Source organism: Orbicella faveolata, unplaced genomic scaffold (genome assembly GCF_042242905.1).
Source record: "Orbicella faveolata isolate gen_17 unplaced genomic scaffold, um_ofav_v1 contig_14, whole genome shotgun sequence".
NCBI classification, from domain to species: domain Eukaryota; kingdom Metazoa; phylum Cnidaria; class Anthozoa; order Scleractinia; family Merulinidae; genus Orbicella; species Orbicella faveolata.
The window spans coordinates 15,232,501-15,258,584 of record NW_028301541.1 but is presented as its reverse complement, the minus strand read 5'-3'; the positions used below and the strand labels follow the sequence as shown (position 1 = coordinate 15,258,584).

General features: G+C 40.2%; 1 protein-coding gene across 2 annotated transcripts in view; it reads left to right on the top strand.

Annotated features, from left to right (window-relative positions):
- Nucleotides 1-26,084, top strand: part of LOC110066278 (uncharacterized) — a 97,662-nt gene that overhangs the window by 14,957 nt on the left and 56,621 nt on the right. For both annotated transcript variants that reach the window (XM_089287545.1, XM_089287544.1), the window contains exons 6-9: nt 2,461-2,552; nt 3,034-3,109; nt 3,672-3,899; nt 6,356-6,519. In XM_089287545.1, the coding sequence (XP_089143671.1) occupies nt 2,461-2,552; nt 3,034-3,109; nt 3,672-3,899; nt 6,356-6,519 (560 nt within the window). The remainder of the gene's footprint in view (nt 1-2,460; nt 2,553-3,033; nt 3,110-3,671; nt 3,900-6,355; nt 6,520-26,084) is intronic.

The window sequence follows — 26,084 nt, the reverse complement described above, 5'->3', positions numbered from 1 at the left end:
ATGCCGTGACAGCATTGCGTGACGAACAAATAACGGCTGTAGATTGTGCTGCGCCGACACGCTTATCAGCAATGATCAGCAATCGATCAAACATAATATTTTGGCGCAGTGCAAAGCAAGCAACTATCTTCAAATGACTCAGCCGTTTTTGACTTAGATGCAGTGATGTTCATATGCGCAGAAAGATGGTCACAGATTCATGGTATTCGACCAATAATAGGTTGACAGTAGGCGATGTACATCGGCAGTTAACCTTGTGTAAACAAAAGCAAACTTCTGCTTTATGTACGACGAATGGTGAGAGATCGACTAAAAACACGTCAAATCGGCTTTTGACCTGCCTTCTACAACAAATAAGGTTAGAGCATTTCGAAATTATAAGCTCTGCGTCGATTTCAACTTATTATAGGTCAAGTCTTGTAGCGCATGCTAAAATATACGTCTAACCCGTAAATTGAAATTTCACGACGGATGGTCAAATATTTACATTTTTGACGTACTTTGAAAAGCTCTCGCGTCCCTCACAATCATTTGCCCAAAGAAATTTTTACAGGAATCTGTAGACCATCCTTCTGCTATTCAACCACCAGAAGCTTAATCCATTTGAAGGTTTCGCACATGGTGAAAGTACTTTTACGTGAATGAAATACATGTCTTCGAAATTTAATTATTTTGCACCCAAAAAGACAACGCAACATACCCTAAAATCAACCCAGTACACATTTAAACATTGCACAAAAATATTTGAGTGTTTTAAATACGGAAGAATGATGAGGTTTTGCATGCGAGGCTCTCAAACTTGCTTAATAAAATGGTGCGTCAAATGACGATTTTAACGGAATTTAGTAAGTTGCCTGTTTCTTTGAAATAAAAGGATATTTTTGCCAAAAAAAACTATCCAGTAGTTTTTGTCATGCCTTAGCCTATCTACCATAAGAATATCAGCGAAATCGAATTTTCGACTCTTGCCGCGAAATTAAGAATTGTCTGATTTTTACAGGCAGGCGCTCTTAATACAAATTACAAAAACTCTCTTTGCGGCCACTAACTAGCCCTTTTTCAGATATATATTACTATTCCCTTTTATCTAGCTTTAGGAAATTATTAGCAATTGAACTGCCCAGGCATTTGACTTTTGGAGCTAAAACTAGATAGGATTTCTAGCTTGTTGCACAGTCACTAGAAAATGGGAAAAGTAAATGTGTTGCGTGTATATACAACGCTTCAAAGTATTGCATACAAAGAACTCTCCTTCGAAAGAGGCTTGTGATTACAAATAAAAAAGTTACAAAAAACCAAAACGAAAACATCGTATGCTAGTAAGGAAGAAAATGAAGAAATGAGCAAGAGCACGACAAAAATATCCACGCGGATGTATTTGCGGCACGTGATCACTTAACATTGCGTGATATCGATCTGGGTCTATTTTTCAGTTCAATTAGTTCCTTCACTTCTTGCCCCTTTTCACTAGAAATATTCAATGCAAAACTCAATAGATACCCAGAGGATGCTTTATATGCAAGACATGGATCCAAGTCCTGCAAAAATATTGCACAAGCCAGAGAAAAGTGACACTTAGAAAATGCCGTCGCGGCATGAAAAGGCAGGTGGCTGAGCACGGCAGCGCCGTAAGACATAGGAAAATTACGTGGCAAAGAACATCAAAATTAGTTGCCTTCAACACCCATTTGGAAGGTAAGCTGTCATCGAAGTATTATCTCAGGTTTATTACATTTTTAGCAACATGTGTAAGGATATATATATATAATAATATTTTAATTCTCAGAAATATGGCAATGCATCATACAACTTACAAAATAACACCAGGTGCCTACTGAGGAATACTGTTATTTTATCAAGTTTCAAGTATACTTTAAAATCAAATTGCAAATATAATAAAAATAAGGCAAAGTTAATGTTTGTTACAATGGCCCAGTAGCTGGAATATATTCCTAACAACCAACATAAACAAGTCCAACACTTGAACAAAAAATGCCTAAAGAGATTTAGTTCAGAATTGCTACGAAAAAAGATATCTCATCCAATTCGCAATTCTGATCGTTTGTTAATTCTCTATCTATAATTTTTCGACTCGGTTTGCTTTGTTATTCGCCTGACGATATCCTTGTAATAAAGATGGCATATTGCGTTACAGCACTTATCTTCTCTTCTGCATCTTAATTATCTATATCTTAGATCTGATGCACTTTTTTCAAATTAGCATTTCTCCCGTATTATTTCTAGTTGTCAGATCGCAAACGTTTTCAAATTGCTTGTCTGACTATGTAGGCACTGCGGATCTATTTTATACGACTTGTAACCTTCTGTGCATGAGTATAGGCTACTTGGAGCCTCTTGTTTTTTAAACTCTCTCTTTCTCCCCCCCCCCCCCCGCTCTCTCTCTCTCTCTCTCTCTCTCTCTCTCTCTCAGTCACTCTCTCTCTTTTTCTCTGTGTTTAGGTTACTGTGGTACAGAAAGCTCAGGCAATACATAAATGTAGGAGTGTTACTGATCCTCACTACCGCATGCTTGATAAACAGAACGTTCCGAGGTATACTCATTTTTGGTAACTATTATATATATTATTAAGAAACTAACAAGGAGAAGGGCAGTATTATGGGGTTTTGAGCTATCGACAAGAAAATTACGATGATGGGTGTCAGAAGCATGTTTGAAGAGACGCCTTGACACTGTCTAACTATATTTTGAACGTATGACTTTCCTACCTTCAATTTCTTAAACTCAACACTAAAACATGACGTCTGCTCTCACAGAAGGCAAATAATATACGTTTGGTTTGTTATGAACTTTTGGTAAAAGAATTTTAATAGAGAGTCCCAATATGCAAATTTCTTCTCACTACTGTTACCAGATGGTTCTTCTTGCACTATGTTTTCAGTCCTATATAAAGGTACATGTTAGTGCTCTTCTTGGGCTGGCTTCTTGTGCGTATTTGCTGGGGGAATGAATGGTTTTTGTTAGGTACCCATTATAATTATTATTATTATTTATATGATCGTATAATTTTTTAGTGTTAGAGAGAGATGGCACGACTTTTTTGGCCTTGGGGATTTTGTTCTGTATCACAACAAAGAAAAGAACTTTGAGGTAGGAAGTAAGGAGCGCTATTCGTGGATAGAGAAATAATGACCTTACCATAACCGTGATGATGACATTTTTCTTTTCGATCTTGTTTTTTTGTTTGTTTGTTTGCTTATTTGTTTCTATTTCATTGATTAGGGATCACATACTGCTCGCGCTGAAGTAACTTTATATATTCTTTATATATACGCAATTAACTCTGATGACTGTTCCTAAAATTGAGAACTGAAAGGAAGACCCCGAAGCTGCATCAGCAGCAGCAAAACCTCAACAACAACACAGAAAGAGATTAAACGTCAACCATTTGACCAGGACTCGGAAACCGTGCCATGTATTGACACTGACCTGATGGAACCATTTCAGTCGGTTGGCGTCTGATTTAGTAGCATTTAGTTAAACATTTTAGTTGATCCCACCACGATGCAACTACTCCTTGGTAGTGGTTATGAGATGAACGGGAACTTTGAAACAGTTTGTATTCTATTACTGGGCTATCGGGATTATGTTATCATTTTTATATATCAGCGAGTATATTCCTAAAAAAAATATGTCTCTAACTATTTTCAAGGTGCTAACGAGACAATGGTCTTGCAATAATGCCAGATCAGTAACATGTAACTGTGGAGTTATCATCCGCGATCACAACGATCTCATAAAATTCAGCTGCTGCGGTGATCCACCGAAAACGTTTCGAGATGCTACAACCCCTATTGTGGTTGATATACCACGTGCAAAGTGTCTCGCACCAGGGATTACGTTACATCAAGTAATTAAGGGCATCAACAGCAAATACGAGGTATGTTCTTGATTGGGCTTATGCCTAAAATCGTCTAATAATCATTATTTCAACTCTTTATTCACCGAGAGCCAGATCGCATTTAAGCTTTACTTTGGTTAGAGTGGTCTACTTATGGAACATTTTACCGGTAGAAGTATTGGAGGCTGGAGGTTTTTAGGTTTTTCGAAGTTGAACTGTGCCATTTAAGGAGTTAGCTTATTCTTATTTAACGATGTAGATATCTTTAGGGTTTCCTTGTTTTATTTATTAACTCTCGGGTATCCCTATTTTATTTAATATCACGACTCATTACCTTTTAATTTTAGTTTTGGGAGCTTGCATTATTAGGGCCAAGCTCTGAACTCCCTTTTCGGGGCTTTCTTTTAAGTTTATGTATATATTCTTCGTATTCTATGAAGTATGTGTGACCCAGATAAACATGCTGTTGTAACTGTGGTGAAAGAGAACTGGCACATGATGGTAATATATTTATATATCAAACATATAACATAGTTTCATGATGGCTTACAATTCTTCTACGGGGTGAAATCGGACGTCAGCTTGCAAGGAATAGCCGGTTCAGGTCCTTTCCTCAAATCATCTGAATTTATTAACGACTGATTACCTAACAAAGGGGCCATAACTGTTTTAGGACGCACATCCAATTCGAAGACTTTTGCAAACCTTCAATTATCTACACATGTCTTAAAGAAGCGCTAAATCCTTTACTTGCGATTAACGTTGGCGAAAGTGGATTTAGTGCAGATGTATCCACCGCAGCCAAAAATATGGCCCATTATTGACTTAGCGCGATAATGGATTTTATGCTGAGGCGGGGCCTTATCTTAGATTACAGTACAAGCTGCAGAGGTAGATAGCCGTTAATGGGCTAGACACCACACGCAGAGCAAGCTTTAAATTCGTGTGCTCTGCTAACCCTATCCCCTTTTTCTGCCAGCGCCGATCGTGATAGCTGTTTAGCCTTAGAAGCGTACTTTACTTTCTTTCGTCGGCCCTCCACCATCCCCTGAGCTCCTCCTCTGCTCTTGCTACCTCTTACTGGGCTGGCTGTTTTTCGCCCCAACTTTATTCACTGAATCAAATATAGCGATGTTTAATTGATTAATTTGACACCTTAGCATTTGAATGGTTTGAAATAAACGCCACGTGAGTGGCCAAATTAATCCAAACAAGTGTTTCAGTGATTCAGTGGTTTCTGGCCGCATGCACGACCGCGATTATAACCATTTCATTATAGTCTTTTGTGCGCTGGGTTTATAAATAGGCGTCGCTCTCGGCATAAAAACGAATTTCCTGTCGAATCAGGTGAGGTTTAAGTTTACTTCAAACCTTCGCGGGTTTCCTCCAGAAAAAAATTCGCACGCGCGCTGTTTTGAAGGAAACCCCCACAAACTATATATCAATAGAAAGGTTATAAAATGTAAAATTCGGTAAAATTATATGTTTTTTTGCCGACTGCTTTCCTAAGGCGCCAGAAGCCGTTAACGCCAAAACGACCGACAGAAATTCCGGCGAATTAAACGGGTATCAAATGCGATCATTGATGCAAAATAACTGTGCAGTGTTAATCACAAAGCATCAATCTCTCAAAGCCTGTCAGCATTGTCTTTCATTTCTATTGGTTATCTTTTTATAGATCTGTCAAGTTCCACTATCGAAAAATTCGTGTAACGTGTTGCGTTAGAGACCGCCATGACAAAAGTCTTTGAAAGAAAAGAATTCGGCGACACGTTTTTGTTCCGTTCCGTATCCATCAGTGAATATTCTGGCCAAATTTCAAGGAAAACCATCGATTCTACATATCCTATTAATTCATTTAAAGAGCAGGGATTCTCTCGAAAAACGAGTGCAAGTTTTCGCCTTGCAAAGATTTATAAACATGTAAAGCCTTCTGAGAGGGATATGTCAACTCAAAATGCCGCTAGCTAATGAAATAAGAGAACCCCTAGCGTTCACAGTAAGGAAAGTTGAGCTTCGCGGTAAAGCGATGGTGTTACAGTCACGTTTTAGGCGCATAAGTTTTAGGCCGGTGGTCAACAATAAAGGACAAAACGGAGAAAAGCGCTGTGCAACAAAGCAAAAACAAACTGAGTAGCAATTGCCGAAGAGTGACTACGAAAAGGCACTCTTGACGGAAATGAAATCTCAAATTGAAAGCATTTGATATAGAATCTCTGGATTACGCCGTTTGCCGCGAAAAGGTCGCTGAGGAGTCCATGCCTTTTAGGGATTATGACACCTTGACGGTTTATTAACTTTTATTAAAAACCTCTTTTTCTCAATAACTCGCGCGCGTTTTAATATTTTATTTTCATTTTTTGGAAAATGTTACCTTGAATAATGAACTCTAATTTGGTTGGAAAAAAGAAAATTTGGAAAACGTAGCCCCGCGAATGTTTGGAGTAACCTTAAAAAAGAAATTGATGAACAAGTGTGATTTTTCTTCAATTCAGGTTATAGTCCCATCCGGTATAAGAGTGCTGTTGGAGAGAAACTACTGGGGTATTGATGTTACTATTTACACTCCACGCGCCACAAACCGCAAAAATGAAGAAGGACTGTGTACATATGAGAAGGATCGACATGGGGATATCATCAAGTTTGGATACAAAATGAAGTGGGTATTTGTTACTTAAGATTTTCGGAAGTGGAATAAATGTTAACTTTTAAGAGGCCCCATTCGTTGTTATTTCGTTCATTTAAGAACCTGCTGATTGGAGAACTGTTTGGGTATCTGCTTTTTGAATATCGCTACCCACAACTATACCACTACCATTATCAATACCATTACCATTACCACTATCACTACAACTACCACCAACACCACCACTACCCCTTACAACACCACCGCAACTACCAACACCACCACCCCCACCGCCACCACCACCACCACCTCCACCACCACTACCACAAACACTACCACTACCACCACCATTACCACCACCACCACGACCACTATCACCACAACTACTACAACCACCATTGCCACTACCACTACTAACACCACTACCACTACGACTACCACCACCACTCTCACTGCCACTACCACTACCACTACCACAGCCACCACCACGATCACCACCATCACCACTAGCACTACCACCACCATTACTACTACCATTACCGCTATCACAATCACTACCACTACCACCACCACTACCACCACCACTACCACCACCACTACCACCACCACTACCACCACCACTACCACCACCACTACCACCACCACTACCACCACCACTACCACCACCACTACCACCACCACTACCACCACCACTACCACCACCACTACCACCACCACTACCACCACCACTACCACCACCACTACCACCACCACTACCACCACCACTACCACCACCACTACCACCACCACTACCACCACCACTACCACCACCACTACCACCACCACTACCACCACCACTACCACCACCACTACCACCACCACTACCACCACCACTACCACCACCACTACCACTATCACTACCAGTACCAACACTACCATTACCAGTACCACCACGACCACCACTACCACTACCACTACCACTACCACTACCACTACCACTACCACTACCACTACCACTACCACTACCACTACCACTACCACTACCACTACCACTACCACTACCACTACCACTACCACTACCACTACCACTACCACTACCACTACCACTACCATTACCGCTACCACTACCACTACACCTAGCACCACCACCACTACCACTACCACTACCATTACCAGTATAACTACCACTACCACTACCACAATCAGTAGCACCAACACCACCACTACAACTACCATTACCACTACTACTACCACTACCACTACTACTACAACTACCACTACCACTAGCACCACCACCACCGCTTCCACTACCACTACTACTACCACCACCACTACCACCACCACTACGACTAGCACTAGCACCACCCCCACCACTACAACTACCACCACCACCACCACTACCACTACCACTACAACTACCCCTACCACCACCACTACCACTACCACTACCACTAGCACCACCACCACCACCACTACAACTACCACTACCACTACTACCACCACCACTACCACTACCACTACAACTACCACTGCCACTACCACTACCACTCCCACTACCATTACCACTATAACTGCCACTACCACTAGCACCTCCACCACCACCACAACTGCCACTACCACTACTACTATCACTACCACAACCACTACTACTACAACTACCAATAGCACCACCACCACCACTTCAACTACCACTACTACTACCATCACCACCACCACTACCACTACCACTACCACTATAACTACCACTACCACTACCACTAGCAGCACCCCCACCACTACAACTACAACTACCACCACCACTACAACTACCACCACCACTACCACTACCACTACCACTACCACTACCACTAGCACCACTACCACTACTACCACCACCACTACCACTACCATTACAACTACCACTGCCACTACCACTACCACTACCACTACCATTACCACTATAACTGCCACTACCACTAGCACCACCACCACCACTACAACTACCACTACCACTACTACTATCACTGCCACTACCACTACTACTACTACCACTACCAATAGCACCACCACCACCACTACAACTACAACCACCACTACCACTACCACTACCACTACCACTACCACTGCCACTGCCACTACCACTACCACTGCCACTACCACTGCCACTGCCACTACCACTGCCACTGCCACTACCACTGCCACTGCCACTACCACTGCCACTGCCACTACCACTGCCACTGCCACTACCACTGCCACTGCCACTACCACTGCCACTGCCACTACCACTGCCACTGCCACTACCACTGCCACTACCACTGCCACTGCCACTACCACTGCCACTGCCACTACCACTGCCACTGCCACTGCCACTACCACTACCACTGCCACTACCACTGCCACTGCCACTACCACTGCCACTGCCAGTACCACTACCACTAGCACCACCACCACCACCTCCACCACTACAACTACCACTACCACTACTACTATCACTACCATTACCACTACTACTGCCACTACCACTAGCACCACCACCACCACCACTACAACTACAACCACCACTACCACTACCACTACCACTAACACCACCACCACCACTACAACTACCAGTACCACTACCACTACCAGTACCGCCACTACCACTACCAGTACCACCACCACTACCACTACCACTACCACTACCACCACTACCACTGCCACTACCACCACCACCACTACCACTACCACTACCACTACCATTACCACTATAACTACCACTACCACTACCACTACCAGTAGCACCAACACCACCACTACAACTACCATTACCACTACTACTACCACTACTACTACCACTACCACTACCACTACCATTACCACTATAACTACCACTAACACTACCACTACCAGTAGCACCAACACCAGCACTACAACTACCATTACCACTACTACTACCACTACTACTACCACTACCACTACCACTACCATTACCACTATAACTACCACTAACACTACCACTACCAGTAGCACCAACACCACCACAACAACTACCATTACCACTACTACTACCACTACCACTACCACTACCACTACCACCAGCACTACCACCAGCACTACCACCACCACTTCAACTACCACTACCACTACTACTACCACCACCACTACCACTACCACCACCACTACCACTACCACCAGCACTACCACCAGCACTACCACCACCACTTCAACTACCACTACCACTACTACTACCACCACCACTACCACTACCACTACCACTACCACTATAACTACCACTACCACTACCACTACCACCACCAGTACTACTACCACTACCACTAACACCACCCCCACCACTACAACTACAACTACCACCACCACTACCACTACCACTACCACTACCACTAGCACCACCACTACAACTACCACTACCACTACTACCACCAGCACTACCACTGCCACTACCACTACCACTACCACTGCCACTACTACTACCACTGCCACTATTACCACCACTACCACCACCGCTACCACCATTACCACTAACACTACCACTACCAGTACCACCACCACTACCACAGTACCACTACCACTATCACCTTTAACGTCGCTTGTAGCTGCTGAGCTTGGACGAGACCTGCTACTTATTGTAATTAACCGAAAAATAATGAAATATTATCTTTATCTAAACAACAAACTTGATGACCCTCTCGTCAAACAAACCTTTTTATGTCGAAAAAATTGCATTCTATTAATAATTCCGGGTTTTATTCCAACTTTTTGAACATGTTAGAAAAATACCATTTATCTGATCTAGATCTTGAAACTTTAGACAATGATGCAGTAAGGCAAATTGAAACTGATATGAAAAAAAATTTTCTCACTAGCGACACAACAGGCAAAACTCAACAAAGTTAGACCTCTAAGTTTTCAATAATGAATATACCCCATGTGATTATTTAACCCATTTAAAGTGGTACTGAAACGAAATTTTCGTATGTGAGATTTTTGCTTAGTAATAAAGTTTCAACCTTACTTGGAAACACTGCAGACTGTTTTTTCGCATACGGTAAGCGAAAACTGCTTTTCAGCCGTTCGAAGTTGGCTGGTTAAGTCCAAAATTGGCGGCCCTCTGGGCGCGGCTAAAACAGCCTAGTGACGTCACTGGTTGTGTTGCTCTCATACCGCGCTGTAAATTTAGAGTGATTATGGGAGAAGAGAATACTGTTCGAAGTCCCCCAAAAACCATCTTAAGGACATCTCGGAACTTTAAAGCAGATAATAACAGTAGCCTTAGACATGAAGAGGTGGAGAGTCGATCCTGGGGCTTTTCAGTCTATTTTTAACAATTATTCACCGAAGTGGAGATAAATATCCATCACTTTCACCGACACTGAGGTGAATAATTGTTTTAGTATATACCACACAAGCTGAATAATTAGCGGACTAAACGTTATTTTATGTGTGACAAGCGGGGGGAAATTTCAGAATCTCTCGCGCCGGCTGCTTGGAGTTGAATAGTACTTGCCAATCACCTCCGAGTTAACCAATCAGAACGCGCGAAAAGCACTATTCACTTGGGTGGTATATACTGAAATTGGATATTTCCAAAATATTTTATGTAGGCATATTTTATGGAGTGCGAGTTCTTAAGAGTCGATTCCTGTAAATACCGAAAATGGGATGACAGTCGCGAAATTTCGGATTTCTTCATATTTTGCCCAAATAACCTCTATAATGAGTTGTTTTCGAAACTACCATTCAAAGGTCCTGAAGCGCTTTAGTTTTTTCGAAATCGAGGAAAGCCCGAAAATCGCCATTTTAGCTCTCTGCCGCCATTGTGCATTTTGTTTTCGCTCGTACAGATCAACGCAACGATATCTATCAATATACTTTCGGTAGATCATAGTGCATGTCTTGCTGTTTCTAAAGCATTAATTTGATTAGCAAAAGCTCCAAGTGTTACAATATTTTAGGCCTATACAAGTACCTTCATCGAAGCTCGTGAGCGAAAGGGCTAATTTTAGCTAATTTCAAGATCATCAAAAGCCCACTAGTACATCGAATTTGAAGTCGAAACTAAAATTTTCTGTAAGCCCATACGCCATATTATGTTTTGTGAAAGTCTCTTCCGAGGCCCGAAAAAAGTACCCTGTCGAGAGCAATAATCGTGTGGTACATTTTTGAGAAATTCGTCATTCGTGAAACCAACATGGAACTTGGAAAGCTAACTTCATCAAGAACAAAAATAAGCGAATGGAAGCCTTTTTCGTCAATAAAGATGCTTGCAATCTGTTTTTTTTTCTTTTTAACTTGACCCCATGATTAACTTTGGCAAACATTTGCAGTTAAATAAATATAGACGCTGCTTTCGGTACATTGTAATGTTATGCAAATTTATTTCGATCACCGGCACGTGCATATCGCCCGAAACTGATTTTACTTCCGCCAACTGTATGTTTCTTTTTGAAGGTTACAACTGTAGCACATATTATTCGTTCAAGATCGGCAGTTTTAATTTTCGTGGAAGACCCACAGCCGAACCTGACCTCAAGAAAAAAAAAAACATTTTGAAACGTGAAACTTGAGTAATCAATCGAATACAGTTGCATCCATCATGTTTGGCGTAAATACTCGAGCACAACCATTTCATGTAAACAGGTGCACTCTGCTTTAAAAATAACCGTCTCATTGCAGCATTTCTTGAAATCCTGGTCTGAGACCGGGTAATGATAACAAAGCGTGAGCAGTTGGCGAAACCTCATGATCAACTGTCGCAAAGTTGTGGCATAATACAGCAAGATATTCGACCGTTATATTTCTTACCCGTGTGCTTGCAATTTTAATATAATGGGTACAATTGCCCTTGTCTTTGCCACCAGATTTATAGATGAATCGTTCGTTTCCTATCACCTAATATGGCACATACCACTGAATAAAACACATACTGTGACATCATTTTACTTGGAGTGTTCTAACAGTCATCCGCCACTTGTAAAACGTGAGCAGCAAGACAGAAAATCACAAATGTTTCCTAGTCAGTCGCACTACGCTGTCCAGATTTCTTTCTTACAAAGTTTTCAGACTTCGCTCTCTTGTAAAGTTCCAAGACTTCGCTGTTCTGTTGGCCAGTCCGAATAAGTGTCATGGTGTTAGTTGAGTACTTGACATTGTTTGGTGGTCGTAGTTCAGACAATTCGGCAAATGTGGGTTGCGTGACAATCATGAACATATGACGTTTTGCAAAATGAGTAAAGATGGCGACGTAGACCCCGAGGGGAAGGGGACAGCCATATAAAAAGGACGGGGGTTCTCGTGGAAATTTTGAAAAGAACCCTTAAGAGGTATCAAGATCCTGTTTTGTGGGCGTGGCTTGAAATTTTTCCTCTCCTAAGAGATACCAATTCTTACATAACACATTATCTCCTGTCATATTTCTATTCGGATCAGTACCCTGAAAGGCATCCCAAAAGCTCCCGCTGGGGACCTTTTGAGGCTAAACACCCTGAAGGCTACTTAAACTTCATTTTTAACCCCTAAAAGGTAGGAAAAGCACCTCCGTCACTTTTATATGGAAGTCTGCTTGCCTCGCCGGGGGCGTGGATAGGGAATCAAAACTGTTCCTTGCTCGCCTCGTGTAGGCAGGGTGTTTTCTCTCTACGTCTGCGTGAAAAAATGGAAACTACAGTCGAACCTCCACTATCAGCTACCTCTACAGAAATGGCCACCTCTCTGCAACGACCACTTTTTTCGTACTGGCGGACGGTCACTCTTATTTTAACCTCTTTAGAATGGCCACCTCTACACAACGGCAAGAGCCACTAAAACGCGTCCCAACTGCCAAAATAACCTCTCCGAAACGGCCAGTTAATCAACAACTGACAAACCCTGTCTACAAAACTTCATTTTTTATTGCACATGGTCACGAAACTTGATCTATACGGCGCGTCGTTGGTCTCTATTTCTGTTTGGTTTCTGTCTTATTGATATGTTTTGATTGCGTTACGTATTTACATGTTACACTGAGCATTTTTTTTAAGGTAAAAATCTTGAATCGCAAGAAAATATCGGTGTCGTACTTTACCTCTACTGATACCGTTCCATAAAATCCACTTTCCTCTGTTTGCAATTTGACCGTTGTAGAAAGTTTCGACTTTATTACCGTTAATAAAAAACCACACCCTTCCTATTCAACTTTAAAACACAGGTATATTGCTTGTGCTTTTGGTATAGGAGGCACTAGTCTTAAATGGGTACGTGTTGAGAATTTGCGTACATATTCACTCTTGTTACTTTCTTTTTTAAAACTATATAGACTATACAGTCGAACCTCCACTAACGGTCACCTCTCCACAGCGGACTCCTCTCTACAACAGATACATTTTTTGTCCCGGTGGACAGTCCATGCATTCGCTCTTACTTTTGCCTCTAAAACGTGCAAAATAAGGTTACAATACATAATGCTAACTATTTTACACTGGCTAATTATGTATGTAAAAGTTCGCTTTGTCCATAACTGTGAATTCTCAAGGTAAAATAAAGAAACATTTTAGCTCTTCTGACTGTCCTATTTTTCTGCTACCGAATTCCCGGCTAAGGAGGTATATATATGGGCGCTTTCCATTGGACCAAAAATTTCCGGATTTTCTGGAACCTTTCCCAGGAAATTTGCGTACCATTCATGCCTGTCTCGAAAATTTCAGAAGTTTTGGTCGAATGGAAAGCGTCCATATTATAGTTCATATAGTTTAGCAGAAAGCAACAGGGGTGAATATGTATGTAAACACACACCGCGCATCTAAACTCCGATGCCCTCTAGGCTTCTTTTGCTCTTTTTGTATCCCAGCACTATCAACGGTGCATTTCTATTCAAAAAGCACAAACGACAAACATGTATTTTAAAGGTAAAGAGGAAAGGTGTATTGTACAACTTTTGTGAATGCGATAATACTTTCCATTAATCTACGTAGACATGACGTGATAGCAGGACCCTCGGCTCTGTGATTCGTCGAGTTCTGTCCTTTTGCAGACTTAAACAACACCCCCTTCCCCCCTACATCTTCCAATTTCGTCCAAAAATGTTTAGTTGGGCTGACAATGCGAACTACCTTACTTGCACGAGCAAACAGTTTGCATTCACTCGCCGCGGTCTTTACACTTCGCAAGTAGCCGTTTGTCACGTGTTTGTCACGCAATCCACATTTGCCGATTTGTCTGATCTGGGACCACCAAACAAAAGTCAAGTACTTACTCAACTAACACCATGACAGTTATTCAGACTGGCCAACAGAACGGCGAAGTCGTGGAATTTTCAAAGGAAGCGAAGGCTGGAAACTTTGTAAGGAAGAAATCTGGAAAGCGCAGTGGTTTTTAACCCGTGAATTGCGCATGCGCAATACGAGTTATCGTGAGTTATGGGGAAATGCCTCGCTCGCTCGATGGGCTGTAAACATTATGCAAGTCTGTACGAGGATTGTCTGTCCCCTGTCGTCTGTAGGTTAATTTGTCCTTCACCGAACAACTGTCAGTGAGTATATTTGGTATTCGTGGATTTTTCTGCTGCTCGACAGTGCCTTTTTTAGAGCTTAGAGGTCACATGTGTTCATTCGTCGGCAAATAGAGTCGCAAAGTTTGTTTTGAGGGAAGGTCTTCAACACTTGTTTTGTACCAGGGCTCTTCGTAAGCTACACACAACACAGTTAAGCTGAAACAAGATGTTTTGCTCAAGAAGCTTGGTGTCGAAGAAATCGGAGTGAATCAAGGTAGTAGTTGAAGGATACATTAGTCGTCGCGATCACCGTCTGGATCTGCAAAGAGTTTAACATTCCACATTAGGCCGTTTGTATTGGACTTTTTTGAACATGGTGAAACAGAAGTTTTTGAGACAGTTTGTCCTGTTATTTTTTCTTTGATTTCCTTGATGAAAGACCAGGTACCCAGCCTGAACGAGAAAGGAGTCCAAGCTGTAGTTTTGGGGCCAGAAAGTTCTGACACAGAAATTAAGGATGCTTTTAAAGGTAAATACAACCTTTTGTTTACAAAGTCGCTACGCTGTCAGGTTGGTTTTGAATACAGATCGCGGATTTCAAGCAGCTTCCTGGACTTTAAAGAAAACAAAAATGGTAATGTACAGTATTACTTCGAAGTTTAATTCAAATTTTTGAACTACTAGTAAAGCCACGGCCGATAAAATGACTGCAAAAGCCGTCGGCAAAAACTCAAGCTTTCGCTTCAGCATGAAGAATAGATCGTTTTCACGTGACGTCATCACTTTCTAAAATCCAAAACTAAAGAGCCACCAAAGTTTTTATCCTCGTCAGGCATAAGAGGCGATATATTTATATCTGTTTACAATTTTACAGCTCAATAACGTGCTTCGTTTGGAATCCAGAGCATTTTGAATTTCAGAGTTATGGAGGTGCGTGACACAAGGCTGCGATCGAGTTCGTCGAAAAATATATACTTATCTCGTGATTTTCAGCCTTTTTAGAAGTTAGAGCATTAGGAAAAGTGCTTATGTAAATGCTTGTTTGATCAGTACTGATAATCGGTCGCCTAGATAGCCAAAGGAAGTTCCAGATGTTTACACTATTTTCCGGTCGCCATATTGGTGTACCACGGAGGTACACCAACATTGCGTTTTAATACTGGGCTCTGTAAATATCTGCGAAACATTTCGACGAATATCTGAAGTTTGGGGAAACGCACAGGCCTAAAACTTGGAGAAGTGTCTTATTTAGTTGTCTTCTATAACATCATAATTTCATAGCTTTTTCCAAAGGATGGTTTTGGATCTATTTTTTTATTGCGTGTCAGTAAAAACGATCTATTAATTTGAACATGCTGTCACGCAGCGAAGCACGTCTGCGAAATTTTGAACATTTTTTTTGATTTTAACCAGTTTTTTTTTTGCCTCATCTTGAAGGAAAATTTATTGTTATTGAACTTCCTGTCATGTTTCTCTCATTTGGTTACCTTTCTTCGGAAATTTTAGGTTTTAAAGTAAACAGTATTTTTGCACCGTGGATTTCTGCATATTTAATTTACGGCGACCTCCGCGGACGTGTTTGTTTAGGTTATTCGCCTGGTTCAAATACATTTTTTGAGTTTTATTCAGCTACTACAAAACTCCTGAGAAAAGAAATAAGTGGGCGCTAAGGCCCGGTTTAAAAGTAGCATTTTACATGCGCCAAATCAAATACTAATTTTAGTCGACTCGAATGAATAAGTTCGGCTGATTTGATTTAAACCTCGTATTTTTTTTGCCGAATAAAATTGCTGAGCGCGAGCGATAGTGACGTGTTAATTCCCATTCGAGCAAACATAATTTATTTAACATAATTTATTTAACATAATTTATGAATTAGATTCGGCAGATGTAAAATGCGGCGTTTAAATCAACTGTCGAACTTCAGTCGTATATTCGACTGGATCAGTCGAATATTCGACTGAACTCGCATTTAATTGAAATATGTAGCATTTAATTGGTTTAAGCGTCGCATTTTACATGCACTTAATTCGGCAATTCGATTCGGCGCATGTGAAAGGCGGGCCTAATTTAGCGCGGTTGAAATACGATTTATCTCAAAGTAATTGGCTTATTTTTGTCGTCTTTTTTATTTACAATTTTCATGTTTCATGTTTCTTTCACTGCGCTGTATTATTTGTCGCACACGAAGATATTATCTGATTTCTTGTTTTTAAATTGTTGTTTAGATGTGTCTTTTCGCTTTTATTTTCCGGTGTTTTCTCAAATGTTATCCGCTATAGTAAAAGAATGGGAATTTTGTTTTCGGTTTCGTTTTTGCGTGTTCAATTTTCTTGGCTTTTGTCGCGCGGCAAAGAAAAAAAAATATAACTTCTTGTTTTCTTATCAGTTTTAATACACCTCAAGTTGAGTTCTTTTTGTTGATATTTTTTAATATTTTGGCCTGTCATTTGTTCAACTTGAAATCTGATCTTATCAGGAACCATAATCATCATGGCTCCTGATCTTATACATGACTGTGGTTACTGAGCATATGGCTTATTTTTCTGCTTACGTTCGCTCGCTCTGAAATATTTCAAAAAAACTCCAGGGTCGGGTTGTTCAAAGCACGATTAAGCTAATCCAGGAATAGCGTAAATTTTTATTTCAATTTTGTAACTTTTCAGTGAAGTTTTCTGTTCAAATTTTTTTGTCCCTCAATTTTGGCTTTGACTAATGTCAAACTCCAGGAAACATGGACAGTGAAAACACTTTTATTCAAGAGAAATTAGAACTCTGATTAACTTTTAATCCTGGACTAGTGTTAATCGGCTTTCGAACAACCGGGCCTAGGGAATTAGGGGTAGGCTGTGAAACATTATGTCACACCCATGTTTTCGCGCCAAAACTTTTTCAAATTTTAAATTCGAATCCGAGCAAGCGGAACAAGTGGACTTCATTTTATAGAAGTAGAAGTCTACTTGTCGCAAGTCTATCTGGTGGCGTTCATGCAGGATGTTCACTTTGAATGGCAGTACCCTGGAACTGCAAACACTCATACCCCGTCCACACTACGCCGGAGAAATTTGAAAAGAGTGTTAATCACTCTGAAAACACATCAAATGTTTTCCGTCCACACTTCGTTGGAGAAATTTGAAAACGCAACAATCACCAGTCATTTTGGATTTGTGTTTGAGTAGATCGTGACGTCATCGTTTTGGAAAAGCTCTATTTTAACAATGTTTTCCGTTCAAATTTAAACACAAAGCCGGCGTTTTCAAATTCCTCGGGTTTGAACAGTGTTTTCGTTTGAAGAGCGCCCGTTTTCGTGGCGAATTATTGAGGACGGCAGACCTAACCGTAGAAATAAAGCTGCGTTTTCAAATTTCTCTGGCGTATTGTGGATGAAGCCTCAGTATAGTTGTTTATCAAGTATTACAAATCAAACCTGAAGGTCAAAATTGCTAAAATTACGCACTGGTCGGTAAACACGCACTGAGTATCAGATAAGATCGAAATCTCCGGTGATATCACAAATTGTTCTTGCGGACAGACTGGTTGGTGGTTTCCACTGGAATTCTAGTAGCCTCATACCAAGAGTCTTCGTTCCCCCTGACCAGCGGTCGGGAAACGAGCGACCCTGGAGAGATCCGATTTGAAGTCCGAAAATATTGGACTTCCAGTTGAATTGTGCCTAGCTCATAAACACGTGGCTCAATCAAGTCGCTTGTGTTTTTCTTTAACATGCGAGGGCACCTGTTTTTTTCTGCTCTTGTTTCTTGCGCAAAAAAAAAAAAAAAAAGACACGAGCCAAAAAAAACCGGATGCTCTCGCAGGCCAGTTTTTCTTCCAATCATTTTCATTGTTTTTAAAGCCAGTGAAACTAAAGGCTGCAATGGAACTAGATATTCTTCGCTGCGGATACTCTAGGCAACTTGTTCATTCTATATTCTCCACCATCGGCATACCTACAGTAGTTACATTAGTTGGAAGTCTGTCTGTTTCCCTCGACAAAGGAAAATAACCCTCGTTTCTTCGTCGCCTTGTTACAACTTGAAATGAAAATATCGCCAAAACTTTGCATTTCACGGAATCTTAACGTATCATCGGAAACTTCCATTGAAAATGTCATGAACGTGTCCTTGTACATCCTTATAAACAGAACCTGAAAATGTCGTTTTGCAACAAAACTTAAAACTCGTTTCTGTTTATCTCATTTGATAAGGAGAGAATGATCAATGCTTTCATTAAGACAGTATTGCCTTGATTTTTCAATATTTCCAATGTTCACTTTTCACCCACATTTACTACCAACTATTTCTTGGTGCGGAACCAGAAACAAAAATGAAAAATGTTTAAAACACATGACGTCGTCCACCCTTGTCAAATGTAAAAGCATGATCGTTTCAATTGTAATGCCTTCTTATCCAAATGTTAGTTACGTTACTTCAGTGGTTCTTTGGTACCTTATTAGTGAACACTGCACTACTGCTCGTACTCTAAACATGAAAATCAACCACAATATTCCCTAAACCAGATAATGTTAAACATAACCCAAAAAATATTTTAGTTCATTTGTTCAATTCACGACTTTGCTCACAAAACACTTTGATCTGTCTTGCTGCTTTATACGTTTTGCAAGTGGCGGACGACTGTTGGAACATTCGAAGCAAAATGATGTCACAGTATGTGTATTATTCAGAGGTATGTGCCATATTAGGTGATGGAAAAGGAACGATCTTTAAATCTGGTGGTAAAAAACAGGGGCAATTGTACCCATTAGAACTGCAAGCAAACGGGTAAGAAATACAACGGTCGAATTATCTTGCCGTAATATTTATGCCACAACTCTGCGACAGTTGATCATGAGGTTTCGCCAACTGCTCACGCTCTGTTATCATTACCTGGTCTCAGACCAGGATTTCAAGAAATGCTACGATGAGACGGTTATTTTTAAAGTAGAGTGTGCCTGTTTACATGAAATGGTTGTGCTCGAGTATTTACGCCAGACATGATGGATGCAACTGTAATCCATTGATTGATTACTCAAGTTTCACGTTTCAGAATGCTTTTTTTTTTTCGGCTGTGGGTCTTCCACATAAAACTGCCGATATTGGACGAATAATATGTGCTACAGTTGTAACCTTCAAAAAGAAACATACAGTTGGCGGAAGTAAAATCAGTTTCGGGCGATATGCACGTGCCGGTGATCGAAATAAATTTGCATGACATTGCAATGTACCGAAAGCAGCGTCTATATTTATTTAACTGCAAATGTCTGCCAAAGTTAATCATGTGGTCAAGCTAAAAGGAAAAAGACCAGATTCAAGCATCCTTATTGAAAAAAGGCTTCCACTCGCTTATTTTTGTTCTTGATGATGTAGCTTTCCAAGTTCCATGTTGGTTTCACGAATGACGAATTGCTCAAAAGTTACCACACGTTTATTGCTCTCGACAGGGTACTTTTTTCGGGCCTCGGAAGAGACTTTCAAACAACATAATATGGCGTATGGGCTTACAGAAAATTTTAGTTTCGACTTCAAATTCGATGTACCAGTGGGCTTTTGATGGTCTTGAAATTAGCTAAATTTAGCCCTTTCGCTCACGAGCTTCGATGAAGGTACTTGTATCGGCCTAAAATACTATAACACTCGGAGCTTTTGCTAATCAAATTAATGCTAGTAAGACATGCACTATGAGCTACCCAAGGTATATCAAAGATATCATCGCGTTCATTTGTGCGAGCGAAAAGATAATGGACAATTTTCGGCCATTTTCGGCGGCGGCAGAGAGCTTTCGGGCTTTCCTCGATTTCGAAAAAACTAAAGTGCTTCAGGACCTTTGAATGGTATTTTCGAAAACAACTCACTATAGAGGTTATTTGGGCAAAATATGAAGAAATCCGAAATTTCGCTACTGTCATCACATTTCCGGTATTTACAGGAATTGACTCTTAAATCGCAAAATGATCGGGACACTTGGTGAAATGGCCAGCATTTAATTAAACAATATCTACACTCATAAAGTAAAAAAGACATGAAAACAAGAGAAAGCGGCTTTTGAAAATATTATCCGGAGTGCTGCTGCACGAATCGCAGTAACAACACTTCGAGTTTTCGAGTCGCTTCGTTTCGAGGAGACCGGACGCTTTGTGAGTTTCGCCGTGGACGAGGTTGTACTACAGTGACCTGCAGTCCAGTTGTATCTGCTACATCCTACAAGTTATCACAACAGCAACAATTTAAGAAACCCTCTTCTCTTACATGGAGGGAGCGAATTTAAAACTATTACGGTAAACTAAGCTTCCATGACCTTACAGGTATGTTTTCAGGAAACGAGAGAAAGCGTGACAATGTCGGCGGCGAAAGGTCATACATACAAATTATTTCAAATTCTGTTTAATAAACCTTCGAAAGGAGTGTAAACTAGTGACGTTTTAACGAATTGCTTTGAACTTGGATACTATTAAGTGAAGATCATAAACATAAATATGCGCTAAAGAACCCAAGGTAATTCATCGGCCGTGAAATTGCGATTGGGAGATAAGTGTGAAAGAGAAGCGAAATTCCCGCTTTGTTTACACTGATACGTATGCGGCGATAAAGCAAACCCTGCTGTGGATCACAATTTTCAAAGATACTGTTTGTCGGCCAAAACAACAATCACTTATTAGTATCATAAAAAGGAACCCTCTGTGTGCTTGTGGACCGTTAATAACTTCGTGATTGTGCGGATGGCTGATGCACTTACCGCTTTAAATGCAGTAAAGTTGCCCAGCATATGTTAGAACCTTGTTAATAGACCTTAGACAAACGTGAGAATCCAGATTTCAGAACCAGCCTGAAAACAGACGACGATATATCGTGTGTAGGCCTCAGGACGTGATATAAAAGTTGCCACATTCGTCTTTGAAGTCTCCAATCGAGTACTCCAGATGTTCGAAAAGTATGCTGAGCTGTTCTAATCTGTAGCATTCATTTTGGTGAATCTACACCCTTTGGCGCCCTCCAACGTTTATGATGTGTATTTCCTGTCAAGGTTGGACAGAAATTACAAGGTAGAAAACTAGTAGGTATCGACAATATGAAGAATAAACTTGAATAAATCAAGTGAAAACGAGATAGAATCTACAACGCTTACTGAGTGAATACAACCAGTGACGTCACAAGGTTCTTAAACTCGGTTCCAGAACCCGGACACAGTTTTGCTCCAAAAAGTCGATTTCTGCAGCTAAAAAAAAAGTACTTTCCGTTATATTAGAATTTGACGGAAATAAAGTTCACCATTATTTGCAGCACGTTTGAAACTATAGATTGGGCCAGAAGCATATCACCTCGGAGCGATTAACTCCGTTCCGATGCTGGGGTTTTTTAGCGAACCAATCAAAATTAACTTCCTAATATGGAGTGTTGCACACGGCTACGTCACAATATCGTCGTCTCTGCCGGAGCAATGGCGGACACTGTTGTTGTTTTCGTGTTGAGAGTAGGTTGTCGTTTCCTCAACCTTTTTCTGCGCTTATCAAGAGAATCAAACGAACTTTTTCTAGGAGCTGCTAATGCAATATCACGGCCAGAGATTATCGAACTCTCAATTGCAGGTAAGCATATTTTTGTACAAAATAAGTCTGAAAATCACGTTTATGTTGAAAAATTTGAAAAAATTCATTTATGATCTGTGTTTCCTGTCAAAGCTGGACAGAAATTGAGCACACCGGCGTTTGACAAACAATCTTTTGGTCGTTTGCTGGGAGACAGGGATCAGTGTTGTGATTATTTTTGCATGGAACTTTAGTACGATACATGTAGTTCATTTTAAGAAGTCGGGGCTCCCGTCGTTTTTACAGGGTTTAAACGGTCGAAATCGGACTTGAAATTTGGGGCTTTTTCCGTGAATTGCGTCATACCAGGTCATACATTCGCGGTATTTCACGGGAGTTGGTGTGATTCTGATTTTTTTTCCCACGATAAGTGTGTAATTTGTGGCTCGGTTTGTTCCTTTAATATTTTAATGTTTTTTTGCTAATTTGTTTTTGTAGAGTGTATGTAATCCGTTTGTTTGGCCGATGTTCGGACACTCTAGTCACAACCAAGAGGAAACAATTGTTCAAGCAAATATAAATAAATCTGCAAGAGCTTGGATCTCGTCAATGATAAATTCGTTGCAGTGTAAATATATCGAATCGATGACAGTAAATTTTTCCTATCATGTCCACTGCCTGTCTTGAATTGTTATCTCAAATGTTGTTCACTCATCTACAATAATTTGAGGGCTTTTCAGAACTCCCAGTTCTTTATGGCTCCGTCAATTCTAAGCCCGCTCATCCCCTCGCGCTTTTGACAGTTTGTTTTGGTGCACATAAAATCTCCATGGTGGGGCCGTAAGATAAGTGCAGATGTTCCACCCATGGGATAGTGTCCAAATGCCATTTTTGTGTTATAATGGTATTGTTGTGTACTCATGAGCACTAATATAACGTGAAAAAGCATCTTCTATTTGGTGACTAGCCTGTTAAAGTTTGATTTGGACTGTTTACGTTCATGTACTTTACTTTTTTCGTATAAAGCATATTGAAATATTGATTCATACGTGGTCAAAAGTAATGCACACTGGTCTCCACAAAGACAAACTCACAAACGTGATGTTTGCAGAGAAAACTCATTTAATATAGAATCCATTGTTATTATAAAAATAACAATAACTTACCTCTCAAGGTTTCTTTTAAACATTCTAGGCCCTTTTGTCCTACATTGATTCTCTCGTGTGTGAATGACCATCATGAATTTTTGGGGTGGTGCTGTGACACAAGCAACTTTACAAAGGGTTGAATCTCAGAAAAAGAATTTACATCTACATTCTTTGCTAAGAGTTAATCCTTTTGATGTAAATCATGCTTTTGTATTTTAAAAGTACCAAATTGAATTTATAATTATTTGTAATGAAATTCTTTGTAATGAAAACTGTCAAATGCACCACCCCTGGGCAGCCCTTTGGGAGCAAATGCCCCCATGGTGGGAACCTAACCCCTATCAAATGCCCGGGGGGGATGAGCGGGTTTGAATGACAGGGCCATGATACTAGTTCCCTTTGAATTTTGGAAGTAGTGCTTCAAGATAACACATAAGCTTGGATAATCATTAACTGTATGTTTATTTCACATTACGGTGAAACTTTGTTAATGCTAAGTCTTATAATACTCAAGACGCCATGATAATTTTGCTGTATTAAAAAGGGTGGCTGTATTGATGGTGTAGTGTCAAATTTCATTACAGGGATCTATTTTAAGTACCTTCTTTGAAAAGGGAATTGTTTGATTAGTTAAACATTGTACAGATGATTTGAATTAAAAAATAGTATCAGTTTTGTTTCTCAATATTTGTTTTGTTCGGTCTATTATTCATGAATGCGTTTTGGTTAAAAGTCATATGGTAGAGGTAAAATTATACAGGATTATACAGGTTAACATTTCATTTGTTTATGGTTTTCTGGTAAGAAATATTCTTATCAAAAATGGTCACCCATGCCAGAGGCACTTACAAGAAGGCAGCAGGAAGAGTGAACCTCTTACGGGGCATCCGTTCCAGTATTGATACTTTTACTGCCCAACGAATTTACCAATCGATGATTATGCCAATATTTACGTATTGCGGCTATACTAGTCTTGGATGGTCAGAGTCCTGCAAACGCATGATCCGCTCCATTGAGACCCGAAGCCTCGAAATCATTTCCCCAAAATGCAGTTCGCAGAATTGTGTTCTTCGATTTCTAACTGTTGATAACTTTTTACAAAAAAGAGCGTGCTGCTTTGTATTTGACTGCCTTAATGGAACTGCATGCTTTCCATTTAAAGACTATTTTCACCGATTACATCATAACGCTTCAAACACTCGTAACAATGGGAAAACTGCAGAACTACCAAAAGTCAGACTGGATTTTGCGCGCTGTAGCTTTTATTTTTTAGGTGCCTCGATTTTTAATTTATTGCCTTTAAGTTTAAGAAACATTAATTCTAGAGTTTTATTTAGGAAAGATGGGTACCAAGGAAGGGAGCGCAAGGTGAGATGAGCAAGTCAGCCCCTGCTCCTCCACCTCGCGCGCTGCCGTGTGCTATATGAAAACGACTGGGGACGAGTCAGGGACATGCCCATAAAATGTCGCTTTTTGCGAATTGAGACCTACATGTTATCGAAAACTATTACACCAGAAATACTAGCAATGCCACAAAGTAGAAATTGCAATGAATTATTAGGTACCTTTTCAGAGTGTTTGCCTTTTTTTTTCTATCGTAACCACAATATTTTTCACTTTTTAAAATTTTTTTTGCTTCTCCATAAAGGGGTGGCTAGCCACTCAATCCAGCCCTCCCCCTCCCCCCAAGTCTGCTTCCAAACCAGCCAAAATATTTGAAGCAGATGCTAAATTACCAATTGGTATTTTAAAAGACTGGGGGATTGGGATTAACATGTTGGCTATGTTTCCCAAGAAATAACTTAACTTTTTCCATCTACATTGTAGTTATCAAACAAGGAAAGCGGCGGCATGTCTACAATATCAAATTTAGAACCTACTGTAATTGACCAAAACAGACTACTTAATGACCTTGCAACTGACTGACAAAGGGGCATACTGCGTAGTGATATCCAATTTTAAGAGCTACTGCAAGTATTCAAGAACAGACTTGCATCAGTTCTGCTTTTATTTCCAAATTTTGTTACAATTTGGTTATTTTAGTCAAAACATCTCAGTATAGATGATATACAACTAAACTTGGTCATACTGAATTCAGTTGCAATAGGCCACTTTCAATATATTAAAATTCAGCTTGATAGTGAGGCCTAGAAGACGCAAACAAAAGAAGTGATTTAACGACAGAAACGATTTATTGACAGTTTACCTCTACAGTTGCACTGGCTTGATTTCATTATGAGAAGAGGTATAACACGAGGGCTACCACTGAAACCATGAGCTGTGCTTTCATTGCTAATTCACAGTACCCATTGGAGATGATCTTCCAATTACTAACAAAATATCATTGGGAACTAAATATAAATAAATATGTAAATAAATAAATAAATAAATATACATTTATATAGCGCCATTTTCCACTAACTGTCCATGGCGCTTTACAATACTTTAAAATTAAAATCCTAATCCTTTAAAAACCTAAAATCCTAAATCCTAAAAGTTAAAATCCTAA